Source organism: Carettochelys insculpta, chromosome 1, assembly GCF_033958435.1.
Source record: "Carettochelys insculpta isolate YL-2023 chromosome 1, ASM3395843v1, whole genome shotgun sequence".
Lineage (NCBI taxonomy): Eukaryota > Metazoa > Chordata > Testudines > Carettochelyidae > Carettochelys > Carettochelys insculpta.
Genome location: NC_134137.1, coordinates 364,630,932 through 364,648,362, shown reverse-complemented (window position 1 = coordinate 364,648,362; position 17,431 = coordinate 364,630,932). Strand labels below are relative to the sequence as shown.

The 17,431-nt window shown below is 47.6% G+C and overlaps 1 protein-coding gene across 1 annotated transcript in view; it reads right to left on the bottom strand.

Moving 5' to 3' along the window:
- Nucleotides 1-14,256: 14,256 nt before the first annotated feature.
- GRM3 (glutamate metabotropic receptor 3) overlaps nt 14,257-17,431 on the bottom strand; it is a 55,791-nt gene continuing 52,616 nt past the window's right edge. Inside the window, exon 5 of the mRNA XM_074984170.1 lies at nt 14,257-14,553. Coding sequence (XP_074840271.1) covers nt 14,480-14,553 — 74 coding nt within the window. The 3' untranslated portion in view covers nt 14,257-14,479. The remainder of the gene's footprint in view (nt 14,554-17,431) is intronic.

The window sequence follows — 17,431 nt, the reverse complement described above, 5'->3', positions numbered from 1 at the left end:
CAAAGTGGTGGGATGGCTGGAAGGATGGCAATGGACCGTGTCATACAGGATCTGTCTCCATTTCCAATAAGGACCAGTGCCATGTAAGATGTAAAACTGCCACAATGGATGACGCTTCTTCCTAACTCCAGATTGTTAGTTTTTGGTTTATATCCTATAGCAGGAGGCACCAATTGCTCTTAAACTGTGGTGTCCTGGCTAGCAAAACTCTGAATGGTTTTATGAAATACCTAACTCTTCCAAACCCTTTAATGATATCCTCAGAGAGTGAGCGTCACTTCATTCGGGGGTTTTCATCTCTTGCAGCCTTGTCTTTATCTGTAACCATTGCCCAATGTATCCTCCTCAATATCATCCTTCAGAGAACAAGGAAGTCGAGGCCCTTTAGAGGAGCAAGTGTACAGATAGGAGCAGCAGAAATCAGAGATTTATTTGAAGGCTCGTATGAATGCTGCGGGAATATGCTGGGTGGGTGATTGTGGGAGGGGAGATCACCAGTGACCTCATGGGCATGCTACGGCTTTAACAGCAGAGCATGCGGAGGAACTTTAATGATGAACACAAATTTCTTAGAGTTGTCCCCATGGGTGCTCCACTCCAGGCATTGGTGCATCCCTGGACCTTCGCCGGGAGATTTTTGCAGTGGTGTCCCCCACTCGTGAGCTGTTCTCTGTCCCCTCTCCCAATTTAAAGATCCACGTGTGGGATGCGGAGTCTCCAGTTCCCTTTCTACCCTCCCCAGCTGGAGATGGAGTGCAGCAGTTGTGCTATCAGTGCTTCCCTCACAGTTTATAGTTAGAACAGTTTTTCTCAGTTAGTTAGTTATTGTGCGGGAGGAGAACTGCCTCAGCCATTTTTAGCGGCTTCCGCAGAAATGCCTGGCTCTCCGCACTTCAAGAGATGTGCCTCTTGCAGGGAGGCTATGCCCATCTCTGATGGACACAGCCAGTGTGTCTGCTGCTCGGGCGAGGGCCATATCCCTTCAGAAATGTGCCCACTGTGCCAAAATGAAATCGAGGGCATGGAGAAACGGACCTGAGGCTGAAACTCCTGCTCATGGAGAAGTCTCTCCAACCAGCCTCTGACTTAGGAGAGGGGACAAGCTCAGCAAGGGGCTCCCTGCTAATGTCCCTCACAAGGTTCCCCAAAGCTGCTAACAGAAGCAAAAAAGTGTCGGGCATCTTTGCCAAGAGACCACATAAGAGAAAAAAATGAGCTGCAATGAGATCTCTGCTGCCCCCACAGGCAGCCCCGAGAGTGAGCTCTGTCAGCGCTCCGGGCACCTCAGGCAGCATTGGTGCCGAAGCCAATGCAGCCGCCTTCCCTGTCACTCTCATGGCACCACTGGTAATGTGGACACTTGGCACCGACAGCCAATCCACTCTCAGTGCAGCAGCTCAGTACTGAGGCGTTTGTCACTCCTCCCGTGCAAAGCACACTCCAATTCCACAGCTGACCACACCACAGGCTTATACCCACCCGCCCCCGCTGGTGCCAGCCTTCCCCTGCTTGCAGCACCCCTCTCGCCACAAAAACTATGCAAAGTATACAGGCTTTATTAAGGATCTCCCAGGGGACAAAAGACAGTGATTTCAAGCCCTCGTCACAGAGGGACAAACAATTGCATGCACTGCTTTCCAAGAAGCTCTTGATATTGCAGATGCAGCTGCATGAACCACAGCCGCCAGGATAGTTACGAGGCTGGCCTCTTGGTGCAGCTCGACCACATTCCCTAAAGAATCCAGAGCACAGTGGAAGATCTCCCTTTTGACACCAAAAAGCTTTTCACAGAGATGACCAATGTTGTGCTTCACTCCATGGAAGACTCTCGAGCCACTCAGCGATCTTTGGGCACGCAGACACCTGCTACAACAAAATACCATTTTAGGTACCAACAATACCAGGGAAATAGATACTCATATAACTCTCAACAACAACCGCATTCATATGATTGATGACAACAACGATACAGACAGAGGCGACAGTGTCGTTGTCCACCATTGGCCCTAGCACCTCAACCCTTATACTCGACTAAGCACATTTGAAGTTTTGGTTGAAGATCCAGATCTCTCTCCTTCTCTAGTGCAATCGACCCTCCATTTCTCCAACCACCTTCGTCCCTTCTGTTATGGGTGGCTCATGATTACCACCAACAAATGGCCATTAGAGATCATCAGATCTGGCTACGCTACCCCCTTTCTTTCTGTGCCCCCTAACAGCCCCCTTCCCCATTTCTTTTCAGGGACCTGTCTCACAAACAAATGTTTTATCAGGAGGTAGACCTTCTCTTCAACTTTGGAGTCATGGAACCTGTTCTCCAGCAACATACAGGGAAAAGGTTTTTATTCTCACTGATTTTTAATACCCAAAAAGAATGAAGAATAGAGACTAATTCTTGACCTGAGAGGCTTAAACGAATTTGTAAAGAAACAGAGGTTCAGAATGATCACTCTCTCCACAATAATCCCAGCACTAAAACGGGGACTGGTTTTCAGCCCTCGACCTGCATGTTGCTTACTTTCATGTCATCATACATCCACCCCACAGACGTTTTCTGAGATTTGCAGTAGGAGCTGCCCACTACTCTGCACTTTGGCCTCTCCACAGCCATCAGTGTATTTTCCAAACTGCTTGAACACCTCAGAAAACAAAGAATCATCTTCTTGCCTCACCTGGATTGTCTTCTGATAGCACCAGCATGGGAGGAAGCCACTCAGAGCACCATCATGACAATGAAATGCTGTCAGCACTTGGGCCTGCAAATAAATGCACAAAAATCAATAACACAACCTACACAGCATTTGGAATTCATCAGGGCTCACCTTGATGCCACTACAGCTGCTGCCTCCTCCTGCACCATTACTTCCAGGCCATCACTGACCTTGTAACCTCCTTACGATCTGCCCCACAAACCACAACACAGCAATGTCTACAACTACTGGGCCACAAGGGTGCAAGCACCTTTGTGGTCAGACATACATGACTTACACATGCAAAGTCTGCAAGGCTGGCTTGCTGCTGTTTGCTAGCCACAAAAACCTATGTTGCCAGTACCACTCAGTTCCTCCTAAGTTGAAAGACTCTTGTTTGGAGGACTCAACCCAGAAACCTATGCTCGGGAATCCCATTCATTCAGGATCCACCCACACATAGTCTTACCATGGATGCCTCTCTCGCAGGGCGTGGAGCTCACTTACACCATATGGCAGAGGGTCTCTGGTCCATGACCAAGTGGAATCTTCACACAAAGATTCTCTATTTGAATTTCAGGATGCATCAGACTCTGCTACTAACTACAAGGAGTGCAGTCACCACAGCTGCTGCGCGCACACACTCTACCAGAGCGATGGCCACATGGGTAGCATTCCTGTGCCATGTGCCATTGACTGACATATGTAAGGCAGCAACGTGGACATCCCAACATTCTTTCACCCATCACTGTACCATCACCCAGGCATCTCAGGTGGACATGGCTCTGGGTACAGCGGTACTCTCAACAGTTATTCCGCCAACTCCAAAGTCCCTTCCATCCTAAGGGACACTGCTTCTCAGTCGCCTGGAGAGGAGCACCCATGGGGACAAATCTCAAGGAAGAAATGAAGGTTGCTCACCTGTGCAGCAGCTGAGGCTCTTTAAGATGAGTGTCTCCATAGGTGCTCCACTACCCACCCTCCTCCCCTCTACTTCTGAGTTCAGTGGCTCCATGGTAGAAAGGGACCCGAAGGATCCAGGTCCTGTGTTTGGCTCTTTAAATGGAGGGAGGGAGGTGGGGGTGTGAAAGAGAGGTTCACACATGTGTACGGCCCAAAGGGACACTGCTGCAAAAATCTCCAAGGCGCAGGGACACACCAGCACCTGGAGTGGAGCACCCATTGCGGGGTGGGGGGGGCACATATCTCGAAGAACTTCAATTATTGCACAGGCAAGTAACTGTAATTGCGTTACGGTTTGTACGTACCTCCAGGCATATAAAGTTGCAACTGACAAGGGAGGAAACTGCAGAAGCCCACATACTGCCGTAGGAGAACATTTTGGATCAGACTCATGGTCCATTAAAAGGACTCTAAAGCCAGAATGAGGTGAATTGTGTGTGTGTGTTTGAGGTTTTTTTGAGAAATAAAAGGTGTGGAAACGTGAATTCTGGGAGCTTTGATTTTATGTATCCCCCCCCTACACACAAGAATTCCTCACCAAAAGTCACTTAGTCTCAACATTTCTGCAAAAACAGCCTGAGTCACTCCTAGGTTATGGGCAATGTGAAACTGTGTAGTGTTTTCTGTACCGCTGCTGCCATAGGCTGAATGTGGTGCTGCTGCTGTTCTAGTTTGTTAGGGTTTTCTTTAAATCTGTTTATTTTGACTAAAGTAAGTCTGTCAGACACACACAAGCACAAGCTTCAGTTGTGCCAGTCCTTCCACCAAAGTCATCCAAAAAGTGCCTCTTCCCCACAGTCACTATCCGCAAGTGACGTTGACAGAGATGGTGCAGATCTGAGGACAGATGTACTGTGGCAGTACTCAGAACTCTGCAGATAAGAGTATGTTTCTTACCCTGGATTTTCTGTAGGGCTTTCAGCAAGTGGGAGCCTCGAGAATTTGAACCATACTGGAAGCATGGCTGTGAAATCATTGGTTCCAGCTGCGACATACATTGCAATTCAGCTCAAAGGCTCTCGCAGTGTTTCTGAGCTCATCACAGAATAGTAGGGTCCTAAAATCTTTGCTAAGATTTGACACCTGCAGTTGGAAGAAGGGAATGGACTTGACTAACATTGCTTCCTCAGGAATGGCTGTGAAACTGCTGCGTACTTGGAACTAGTGGCGTCCCTGGTCAAAGTAAAGGGACAAAGATAGCATGCTGAGTTTATGGGTATGCTGCAGAATTCCCTGGTGTCAGGGGAAAGAATCCCATCGACCTCAGTGAGCTTTGTATCAAAGCTATCATCCAGCAGCAGTAAGAGCAGATAGGGAATAGCCAATTCTGCCTCTTTGTTTTGAAGACAGCCGCCATCAGAGGCTGGAGGATGGTGTCCTGAAAATGCACCTATGTTCACATTGGTTAGGAAATTATAGAGCTGCTCCTCTTCTCACTGATGCTGCATCATTTCATGGACTCAACCCTGATTTACACCAGGGTAAGAGGATGTGGAATCAGGCCCTATTATTCTACTGTATGAGTTCACAATGAATGTTGGTGTGTAAGTAACACATTGGTATAGTGTGTGTTATGGCCCCCTCTAGTGGCTGGTCAACACGAGATGGTAAGAGGCTAGTGCTGCTGCAGTCAGCTGATGAGCTAACTCCAGTGAGGTCCTGAGTTAAAACGCAGGCAGGGAATTGTTGCACAGGCCTACAGTTTTTTTTTTAATCTTGCAGGTTCTTGAATAGTTTAGGTTTAGATTTAGAGTTAGGTCCGCCTGTGCGTCTGGGCACATTGGGCAACAAGTGGTCTCCAGAGATTTTGGTCTGATGCCACTGTTTCCGCTTCTTCCCACATCTTGAATAGTAGGGGAGAGAAATTCACAGCAAAGTGAATGCTTATGGGTGATGCCGAGTGCTTCTCAGCCCTTAGCAAACTGAGCAAATCCTACTTGCTGATGTGAAGTTAGCAACCCAAACTCAGCACACCCCTTCATGCTGCTCAGCCTCCAGCTTTCAGATGCTCCTGACACAGTCAATAGAAATGCTAACACCCATCACTTATCTCAAGCCCTTCACGTGTTCAAAGCATTGCATGGACATTTACTAATTAAACATGCCTGGAAGGGATACCGGTTAATATGTTCATCCTCAGATTACAGCTGGGCAAACTGAGCCAGAAATGTGAAGTGACAGCCGGTGAGGGTTTGGGGAATTCATCTTTACAATTTAGGAATTCTGTGAGAGATTATGAATGCTCTGTACATCTCTTTACCAAGCTGCAAACTCCAGTTTGAATGGGCAGCTTTTTGTCTTTAGTGCTTTCACTTCCATGTCGGACCCAAATTCCAAAAGGGGAGAGGCATGAGGCTGACAATAGAGGGATGGTTGAGGTTGGAGTGAACTTCCATAGCAAATAGATGGCTCCCACCAAGCAGAACAGGTGTGGCAGGGAAGAGGTCCCCTTGGCAACAGAGTCACTTGTCAGGGATGGATACTCCTCTGAGGAAGCCAAGCAGGTCACCTGACAGAGAGGGGCATAAGTAATACAAGAGTGGGCACTGTATAATGAAGGGGCCATGTTTTCTTCAGCACAAGAGGAGGGAGAAAAAGCCCAGCATGCAGGGACATGATGAAGCAGGGGTCCCTCCCTGTCTACTTTCAGGAATGCAGCTGATCCCCCAAAGCTCCCAAGAGAAGGTTGAGCCACTGTGTTTAGGGTGTTTTTCACTTTCTAAAAAATTGGTAGTTTCTTGCTTTATCCCCTCAGTAGAAGAGCAATTGTGCGAAAGTCTGGGCAGAGGGGCTTTGTGTGTCCTCTGTGTTCAACTTACCACTGGCCACTTGAGAAAGTTCACTGGTAACCCAAAGGCTCACACCTTTCTGCAGCATTCTGGGAGAGTGTGTTAGGTTCCAGGAAAGTCTGGAAGGTGACCCCCTGAGCCCAGGGGCAAGTCAGTGTGACAGTGTAGCTAGAAACCCACAGTGGGTCAGTAGCTTGGCTCTATTTAGTCTCAACAGGTTTAAAATCTTCCAGGATCCAGAGGTGTGGAGAGCTTCCCAAGCAGCCTAGTCAGTGGCTACAAGAAGTTGCACAATGAGAGCTGTGATAACCTAAATCAGTGATGGGGGAATGCTGGGTTCTTGTGGACAGTCAGACTTTGTGCGAATAGGGACCAAGTGTTTTGCCACAATCCAGATGCTTTAGTACCACTTTGTTTGAGTTCTGGGACTGCCGACAGCTGTTTGGCTCCCCAAGCTCAGCAACCACCTCCTGAGCTAAAGAAACAGCTGTGTGCATTGACAGCTAGGGGTGTGTGGAGGGGCGCACCCTCTCGCTGGCCGGGAGGCCACAGAGCTCCTCTGGGTCTGTGGTGCACCAAGGAGGCCCATCTTGTTTGTGCGGTGTTGGTGGGGAGGGGATTTAAAAGGGAAGCTGAGCATAGGTGGGGTGAGGACCAGGAGAAAGACTGCCCACTGCAGGCCAGCTGAAGAGGAAACAACCACAGAACACGCTGTTCCAAGAACCACCTGCTGAGAGCCAGGCTGTGCACCTCAGGTAGAGGACTAGGAGGTAAACCCCACAAAGGGTTGAGGGACAGCCCATAAAGCCCAGTCCAGGGGCTGCCTGAGAAGCTGGCCCTTGTTCCAGAAGGACTCTTGTCAGGGATGGGTGGAAGAAGAACCAGGCCACTTGTCAGGTGTGATTGCCCCACAGAACTCACCCAAGTGAAGCCACTGGGGGAGTACTGTGGGCAAATGATGGACAGTGGCTCATGGAGTTGGGGGCATGAGGAAGTCCTGCCCCCTCCTACAGGGAATGCACTGACGCATGAATGGATCTGGGGTCTTCCATCTGCCAGTGAGATAAACATAGCCCTACATTTTCAAACGTGCCTAGTGATTTTGGGTGCACAACTTGAAACGTGATAAAGAAGCTAGTTCTGAAAACAGCTGGGCTCCCTCTTTTTATCTCCCACTCATGGGCAGAAAAATTCCATGTGCACCAAGATATGTAGATGTGCAGCACCAATAGAAACACAGGCTGCCCACTGTGGGTGGCTGTGGGTGTTCTACTAATCAGCTGAGCAGCACCTGATTCTCTCCTGGGGGCTGCCCAAGCACTCAGCTTACAGAGGAGACTCCTTGGCACTCTCTGAAAACCAGGCTTCTTGGAAGTAGCCCAAGTTAGGTTCCCAAGGTCACCAGACTAGACTGAGCATCAGTGGAATGGCTCATTTCACGTTGAATAGCTCTTCAGAACCTGACCCGAGATACTAAACGTATCCATGTACAAGGTGGTTATGGAAAACACCAGAGATTCACTGTTCCAAAGGGAATGGAGTCTTCTGCCTCCTCCTACCCCCACATCTCATACCCTTTCTGCATAAAAGCAGAGCGGTCTAGTCGCTCTGCTGGTTTGATTGAAGCCAAATGCAGAATGCCAGTTCACCCAGCTGAGGATTGAGGTGTCTCCATTGGCTTCAATAGCACCAGTTAAAGAAATACCCACCCCCCACTGTTTTCTCTGAACATTTGCTCTGGGTAGGCAGAAAGTTTGGAAGTCATTGGTGTTTGCAGCTGGCTCAGGCATATGTAAGTGTCTCCTGGTTGATGTTAAAATTGTGCTGCTCACTGAAACCTGTTCTTGGTGTTAGTGTATTTTTTTCCCCATTTTTGTCTTCAGAGCTGGTTGTTATTTTCATTTGAATTGCCAGGGAATGTAGATTTGTGGAGCTTGTTGGTGTTTGAAATAACCCCTGTGGCAAAAGAAGAAAGGAAAATATCAAAGCTTGCTCCTACCTTTGCAGGCTCTGCAGTGCCATAGCACGAGACTCTCTTGAGCGTGATTCAAACCAGACTTCAAAATGGGCTTTTGACTCTAGTCTGCTACTCAAGTTCAATCAATATCTTTAGTTGTGATCCTGTTGCAGAAGACTCAAGATGGATTTTACTGTTTGGAAAATCTCTTCTCGTTCTTGATAGTACATGTGTTGTAGTTTTCTCTTTTTTAACCTTTAAAGTGCCATGCTCAGGGCGAATACGCTACGTTTCCTATCTTCAATCAAATTTATTTTGCACATGATATTGGCCAGTTGCTAACTCAGAGAAAGTACACAGGCAGCACTAGTGGGAGCTCTGTGCACTGTCTGTCAGGACCTGTTCCCTTAACTCCGCTTTAGCGAGTACTATTGATTCCATTACTAAATTGAATCCTGTTTGCTTAATTCCATTTCATTTCACTGGAGGAGAGAGAGAGATAATTACAAGTCAGGAGCCAGACACCAAGCTTGTGAGCTTGGGCCTTGTGTTTGTGTTTGGTTTTTCGTAGTGCTCTGACAGCAGACGGGCCGTGCACACCCGCGAGGCAGGGATAAAGGGCACAACTGAAAACAACCCCCGATCTCTGGCATGGGCTCTCCTTCCCCCTGCCCAGTCCCAAGCTCAGAGGAGAGGTGGGAGAGGGGCATCAGCTCCACCCCCCATGTGGCAGCAGCAGGGCAGAAGTAAGGGTGCCAATGAGGCACTAAGCCTTACATCTACACTACCATGGAAGATTGACCTGCTCAGGCTTGATCTTCCAGGGTTCAATTTGATGCATCTAGTATGGACACATGAAACTGATCTCTCAGGGGTCGCACAGGTCCTGTCGGCCTTCCCCTGCATAAACAGACAAGTTAGCCAAGTGCAGATATATTGATTTTAGCTACACAATTGATGTAGCTAGTATTGTGTGTCCGTGGTCGACTTTCTTAGTCTGGTATAGTGTAGCCAGACAGCCAGCCCCCTCTCAGACCAGCATTGCTGGGAACACAAGGGAGCCAAAACAACAGGGCACTTAACATAAATTCCAGCACAGCCTTTGAAGCTGTGAGAAAGCACAGGTGTGCTGCTACAATGTGCCTCTGGGAACATATACAACGATTAGGCTCACAGCAGACAGAGAAGCTGTGACAGACATGGCTCTTAGCCCCTACTAAAAAACGTGATGCACACACACCAACATCCTAGGTGGGAAAATATTTACCCTAATAAAAGGAATGTCCAGTAGTCAAAACTTATTGTTTCTCTCCCTTGCAAGTGTAAATTAAGTTCACACTACTCTTGCGAGAGCTGGCGTCGCCCAGACAGACCAGCCCCAATTTGGCATAAGAAAGGAGAAAGAGAATAAAGGAGTACAGAGGTATAAGTATGGGACCTGCAGCACCATGATTTTTGAGTGCTTTTCACTATCTATCTGCTGGTCAGATAAGTGACAGCCTCCCAAGGCTTCTGCAGCTAAAAGGGTCCCTAAGCCTTGTCCCTTATTTGTCTTTCCGCGGAATTGAGTGACCGATCCTGGCTTGGCACCGCTGGAATCGAGAGATGCAAGGAGGGTAAGAAGCACCCACACCTGATCTCCTATCTTTAGTGTACACATATTTTGAAATAGAGCTCTATACTTTGTTTTCTTTCTTTGGGATAGTGGCTTCAGTTTTGTAACTTGTTTGTGTGTGTAACATCTATACATTTAAATAAGTAGGCACTAGCAATTTTGTAACCACATGATTAAAATCTAGTTTAATAAATTTTGGGTAACCGTTTGTGCATAAGCCTGACTTGTTTCTCTGAGTTACTGCAAAGCAGCCAACACAATTAAAGAACCCCAGCCGTTTTGGCTATAAAGCCTGGCCATTAGGTGAGAGTACTAAGAGCCTAGCGTTGAGTTGTGCCGCCTCCACGGGGCAAACTCTTGGGGCGCCTGTCAGTCAATCCTGACTGCCCACTGCGAAGGGGCTCTGAGCTCTAGCAGTTAAAGTCACGGCTGTGGAAAGGCTCTTAGTGCTGCCATTGGGGCACCTGTCAGTCAGTGTTGACTGCCCACTGCGAAGGGGCTCTGAGCTCTAGCAGTTAAAGTCACGGGTGTTTAGGACCTTGGGGCATCTGTCAGCCTAGCCCGGGCTGCCCGCCGCGAAGGGACAATGCGTCCTAGCGGTTAAAGTCACGGATGGTATAAAACGGGCATAGCTGGCACCTCACCAAACATCCTTGGCCATCGGCTAACATATAGACATAGCCTAAGTCTTCTGTGAAAAGTGATATTGACTAATACCATGGTGTCCAATACACTGTCCGTTTGCCACATGTGGCAAGCAGGACCGTGTGATGTGGCGAATGTGGCCTCTTACAGCCACATATCTGGAACACCCTCCAGCCCTCTGCACACATCCCCCACCTCTTGGTGGGACAAGCATGGCAGCTGTGGCAGAGGTGGCTTCTCCTGCAGCTTGCTTGGGTTGTGGGAGGGTTCGGGGCTGGATGGCTCGGGTGGCTCTTGGCTGTCTGAGGCTTGGGTGGTGTGGCGCGGCTGTCTGGAGTGCAGGTGACTCTCAGGGCTCAGGCAGCATAGCACAGCTGTCCTGGGCTCCAGTGTCTCTGGTGGTGTGGCTCCGGCGGTGGCTGTGGTGAGTCACTGGAGGGGTGGGGGAAACGTGGCAATCTCTTCCGTTGATTTTGGACACCACTGGACTAATATCTAGAGCCCTGTAAGTTTGCAGATATCCACCTAATAGTCAGGTATATCCACTTTAAAACCAACGGTATCCACATTCCCAGCTCATATTTGCAGCTGCAGATGTGGATACCAGTTTTATATCTAGAACCCTGCACATTTATGAATATCTGTGGATATCTGTGTAGATGTGGAGGAGGATATTCATGGATCATTTTTGTGGGTTCAGGAACAGATGCTGATACAATTTTGTATCAACAAAGGGCTCTACTAATATCACTTTTTGCGTTGCCACTCTTCAGAGCTGGGCACCCAGCCAGTGGCAGCTGCTCTACACTGTCTCAGAGCTAGACAGTGGTACATGTACTTGTGCAGGGCGCGAGGGATGAATGTCAATGACTACAGCCATGAAAACCAGCTGGCTGATCAAATATGTTTGAGGGCCAGTGCCTCAGCTTGATCTGACTGTTTCAACCATAGCGTCCAAACAGAAGAAGGGCACAGGGAGGCAATGCACAGCCCGACGCGGGCCTGAAGGGGAATGTTCATCACGTGTCTCCATAGTTCACAACTTCCTGTTTGTTGTTTTCTTGTGAATAGTTTTAAACACCTGGATGGCCACAAATCCTCTGAGGCAGGGATCAGTGCTCGGGGGGCGGGGGGAGTGTGTTTTAAAGGGAGGCAGGAAGGAATTATGGTAGTATAGGCAAGGGGGAGAGAGCTGCTTGCTCCACGTCCCACAGAGGATTGAAAATCTGAGGCCCCATTCTTGTTTCCATCTAAGATCTGTACATGGCTGGAGCCGGGTGTGTAAATCAGAACTCAGGACCTGGCGAGTTTACACCTGAATTCTACCTGACTTTAACCCCAATGTTTCAAGTCCTGTTGCTGCTCACACTGAAGTCAATGGGACCTTTGCCAGCCACGCCTCATTGGGAACAAGTCACAGATGCATTAATTCGTGGTATGTTTATTTTCCTGAGTGATTTCTTGGAATTAGTAGACTGTAAGGTTTGAGTGTTGGTGTCTGGCTGGAAAAGCTGTAGTGATTTTGAATAATACCCTAAGGCAATGTTTACACTATGAAATAAAATCGACTTTTTACCACTAGGTTTTATAAAGTTAGATGTTGAGTGTACACGTGTCCAGAAAGTCGACGAAGTGTGTCTCTGTTGCCATAGCTAGGTTCGAGTGTGGCAGCAGCGCATTATGCGTACCTATTCCATACTGCCTGCAGCTGTGTTGCGTTCTGGGTTTTTGTGCCAGTGTGTTGTGGGCACAGAGTGTTGCCAGCACACTTTTTCAGAGTTATCCTTCTCGTGAATCTATTTGAAAGGCCAGATTCCCTGGTATTTGCACTGTTTCAATGATGTGAAGCACCTGTAAGCCCAGTTTAACTGGCCAGGCCCAGCGGCAGGGTGTCAAAGGGGGCAGTTGTCCTGCGATCCAACATTTCAAAGGGGCCTGGAGCTCCAGCCACTGCTGCTACTAAAGCAACAGGGGCAGCAGCCAGACTGCCAGGCCCCTTTGGATTGCTGTGGCGCAGTGTCGCTGCTGCTCTGAAGGAGCGTATTTGTGTGGGGGCAGGCAGGGCTGACTGCCCCTAAGCCACACCCCTTCCCCCCTTGGCCCCACCTGGCCCCCCTCCCACCTTGTCCCCAGATCTGCAGTGGCCCTTGGTGCTGTCGCAGCTGTCAGAGGTTAATGGTCTTCATAGCTCCTGCACGTTGTCATATCAATACAAAGCACCCATAGTATGTATGTTGGGGTGGCCAAACTTACTGACCCTTCAAGTCACATATGACAGTCGTGAGCAGTCTGAGAGCTGGGACGTGCCCACTGGGCCCCCCCAGCTTCAGTTCTACTACTGCTGAAGCCTCGAGGCCAGGCAGGATACCCTGTAGAGCTGAAGCCCAGAGAATCTCTCCCTGCTGGGCTGAAGCCAGAGGTGATGCGCTAGGGGAGAACATGGGGGAGGGGAAGGTGTCACATGTCCCCTTCAGATTTTTCCAGGGTTTGCTAACCCTGCTTGGTCACAGGGTGGTGCTGTGCCCTCTCCTGGCACAGCAGTTGCTGGAGCCGGCAAGCTGGGAGTCACCGCTATAGGCTGAGGTAGCAGCAAAAAGCTGGCAGCTTTAGCTGCTGCCTCTCCCTGCAGTGCTAAAACTGTGGCCCCTCCTTGCAGCTCCCAACTGTTGGCTGCTGCTTCTGTGTGCAGCTAACTCCTGGGAGCTGCAGGGAAGGGCCTCTGAGGGTATCAGGGTGAGCCTGCGTGGGTGTGTTACTCAAGCTGTTGGGGGAGGCAAACCTTTAAATTGTGCCCCCAACTTTCCGAAAGCACCATCTCTGGCAGAAGGGCTTCTGCCCTGCAGTGGAGTGGTGGGGCTGCGTTCCCCCTCAGGCCTCCGCCTGGTAGGCAGAAAATACATTTTAAGGGTAAAAGAGCCCCCTGTGGCTCATAAGCTGCTGTTTGGCCACCTCCGATGTCCATAGGCTTGTTTTCTCTCTCATATTTTCATCTATCTAATCTGTCCAGACTTTTACACTGCACCCAAGGGTCCTGAGTGCCTTACAACAATACATCCACCCTAATGAATGAGCTACCAAATGATACTGACAATAACCATTTTGATAATGGCTTCCACATAATTTGTTTAAAATCATTTAGCAAAGCAGTGAAAATTTTCACAAACATCAAAAAACTTTGCAATTTTCTTTTTTTTGGTTTTTCTTTTTCAATAACCAGCTGATCTGAAAATTTTCAGTGAGATGTATTTACTTTCTAAAGTCAGAGCTAGAGGATGGAACAGTGCAAATATTTAGTATCTGAGGGTCAAGCCCATTTTCTCTGAATCATAATTACCATGGAGGAAAGAAGACCATAGTGACAAATGTTTATGGGTTTATTATTGGTATTTTTACATTAATACTGTTTTGTGCTGAGAAAAACAATCTGTTACACAGAATGTAACGGTTATGTACAACATAGAAACGCAATCTAAGTTAATTACAACAAGGAGCTACAAAAAATTTCATAGGAAAGAAAGTCACCTAACATTGCAACTGTGCTCGCGACAAATTATTCTCCCACTTCTGAGTCAACGCTGCAGAAACGTGCACTGAAAACCAGGGTTATTTACATGTCCCTCAGCACTGTTAATAACAGAGGTACTAAAATCAGTCTAAAAAGTTCTAGAACATCACTATATACTGTACAGTCCTCAAAAATAATTTATTATACTGTTTCTAAAAAAGGTACTAGTTTTGTTTTTTGTTTTTCTGGAATGCACAACATGTGCAATTTTTTTTTCTAACAGTCTAAAAACTCGAACTGAACTGCAGGTCAAAATCACAGAGATGAGGTGGTAGAATCGAGGACTTCCCTTCCATTGCAGACTGTTGGAACGTACATACTGGCTGATGCTGAAAGAGAAGAGGGAAAAAAAACCCCTTCGTTAGCCAGCTAAGCAAAAACACTGGGTGGGGTGGGGTGGGGTGGGGCTGAGTCTATTTACATTCAGGGCACCTTACATTTCTCTGGAAGTGCAAAGGCACCATAAAGTGGCTATGATTCTAATTTATTCAGCGTGATATGAAAGTACCTTCAGGATAAATAAAAATCAGGCCCTTGGATTTTTCATGTATCTTATTTTAGGGGCTGGTTCTGTAAGGTGCTAAAGGATCTCCAACCTCACTGATTTCAAAGGGAGAGAAGGGTGCTCAGCACTTTTACAGGAGTAGTCCATTAACTTGTATTTCCTTCAGCCAGTCCATCTTTGCATCAGGGAATGCATGTCAGCCCACATCTGAATATAAGGAAAATGGGTTATTCTGTATGTTGAAAGGAGTTGGGAAGTTATTTTATTGTAACAGTTGTATGAGTTTTCCAGCACATTCATGCACCCTTTGACAACATTCTGGCTTGGATCCCCTTGATTCCTGTGAATGTAACGTCAGGACCTCAGGATGTAAAATGTGTCCAGGTCCAAGGCCAGAATCTGATATCTCTACTCACATTGAATAGTACTTTACTGAAAAAGTAGTTCCATTGACTTCAGTGTGGCTACTCTTGGAGTAAAGTGTTACTCCACATGAATATGGGTAACAGAATCTGGCCTTAAATACTTCTGGGTTTTGGCGGTGGGATATAGTGTTATCTTGTAAAAGCCAAAGGGATTACATTTTAAAGCAGTTGTGTCCATCCCAGTTAGAAAAATATCCACTGGGTATCAAGAATGTGTTTGCATGTGATTTTTCTGATGTCTCCGTTCACAACAGGGCAAAGCTGCGCTTGCCAAGATACATTAGGTTAACACAAACAGTGACCCAGAGAAACTTGATGCCTTCATCAAAGCATTTAAAGGAAGAACACGCATCTAGCATTAACTTTAAACTTGATCATCGAGTGTAAAATGCAATCAATGTTGCTGACAAAGGCATGTTTAGTTGCCCAGAACTGATGATGGACACTCTTCATTTCAGACCAACTTAGTAAATGTATAGACTACTTAAATACAAATGGACATTTTATGCAGCTACAGAAGACAGTGCATTACTAAATCTTTATGAAATAAAAGTATATGCTGTAACAAAAGAAGGGAAGGATGGGTCAATGGTTAGGGCGCTAGCTTAGTGCTTTGGATGCCTAGAGTTAATTCCCTGCTCTGCCACAGACGTCCTGAGCAAATCATTTAGCCACTACCTACCTCAGTTCCCCATGTATAAAATGGTAGATAAAAGCACTGACTATGCCACAGAGGTGTAGTGACAAAAAGTGCTTTGAAGATTACGAGATGCTCGGATACTACAGTAACTGGGGGCCACACAAGCATCTAAGATAGATAAATGTGGACTCTGGCAAGAAACACGCTACTTTGCTTTTAAAATAATCAGGCATTTAGTTAGATTATCAACATCATCTTTAGGACTGAGAGCAAAGCTGGTCCTGAGTTCTGTTAATATCCACTCCGCAGATCTAGGTAATGGCACATTAATTTTTATAGTAGCAACCAACTGGCTTCCTGCATCATCATGCAAGTGTACTGGTGTTATGCACCAGATTAAGAATACCTAATTTTAAAGTGACACGATAGCCTGGCTTGTCTGTGGTGCTTGTTTCATTTTCTTTCTCCTAGAGACCAGCCTCTCATCCATTTGCTTTGATATTACTTGGAGTTGCGGTCTTGGTTGATGGGACAGTCTGGCCCTTTAAGACTGGAGGTGCCCAGCGGTCAGCCCATCCCCATCACATGGTGTGCCCCTGTAGGATTTTGGAAGAGCTGATATACATACAAGGGCTGAGGAGACATCAGGAGAGAGGAAGTGTTGCTAAGAAAAAGGATGCTTAGCTGTCACTGTCTTTAAGGGCCTGGGACCAAGGGCCTTGCAGAGAGGGCTAGGCAGGACTCACCTCTCGCCCAGCCAGCTGGGGATGAGCTGGGAGAAGGAACCAGTGTAAAAGCTGGACAGCTGATCTGCTGAGGGCTAATTAAGCTGGATAAATTACAACCAAGCAGAAGAGCTGGCGACTCCTGTTTTGAGGTAGTGACCATCTGTAGCATGGTCCCAGCTGCAGGCAGGCAGTTGAGGAGTCTCCTGAACACGGATAAGAGTGGGCCAAAACTCGTGTGGACCCAGAGGGGAATGACCTCGGGTGACTAAACAAAATGAATTACATGCAATAGAATGACTTAATAAGTCAGCCCCCACAAAGGCGGCACATATTTTGAAACTACTTAAGTTTGAGTAACTGACTGCGGCACACCGAAGAGCGCTGAGTGCAGGGCAATGAAGGGGGCAAGATGGAGAGCAGAGCACTTCCCTGCATTGTTTCTTTGCTCGCTTCCTTCATCAGGTGGCTCTGTCTACACTACAGCGATCTGTTGACAGAAGTTACTTGAAAGTGGATTGCTCTGTTGATCTGCTCTGTCAACAGCGAGCAGCAAGACTGCCTGGCTGCTCTCTCAACAGAATGGCCAACTGGAAGCACAGCCGACAGGGCTGCCTGGTGACCTGGAAGCCCTGTCTTTAGACAGAGCCCCCCCAACACCCCTGAGTGTCCGCACGGCTTTTTTGTCAACAGAGTCTGTCAAAAAAGGTGTTCTGTCTCACGGGGGTAAGGCAGAAGGCTGTCAGCAAAAGTGCCGAGTTCTGTCGACTGTGTAGACAGAATGCAGTTTTTAGTGTGGACGCGCTGCGGGTTTTGTCAACAAAACCCTCTAGTGTAGACATAGCCAGTGTGTTCTGTGGTCCATTTTCTCCTTTATCTTCTTTACGAAGCACAAGAGAGACATTTGACTGC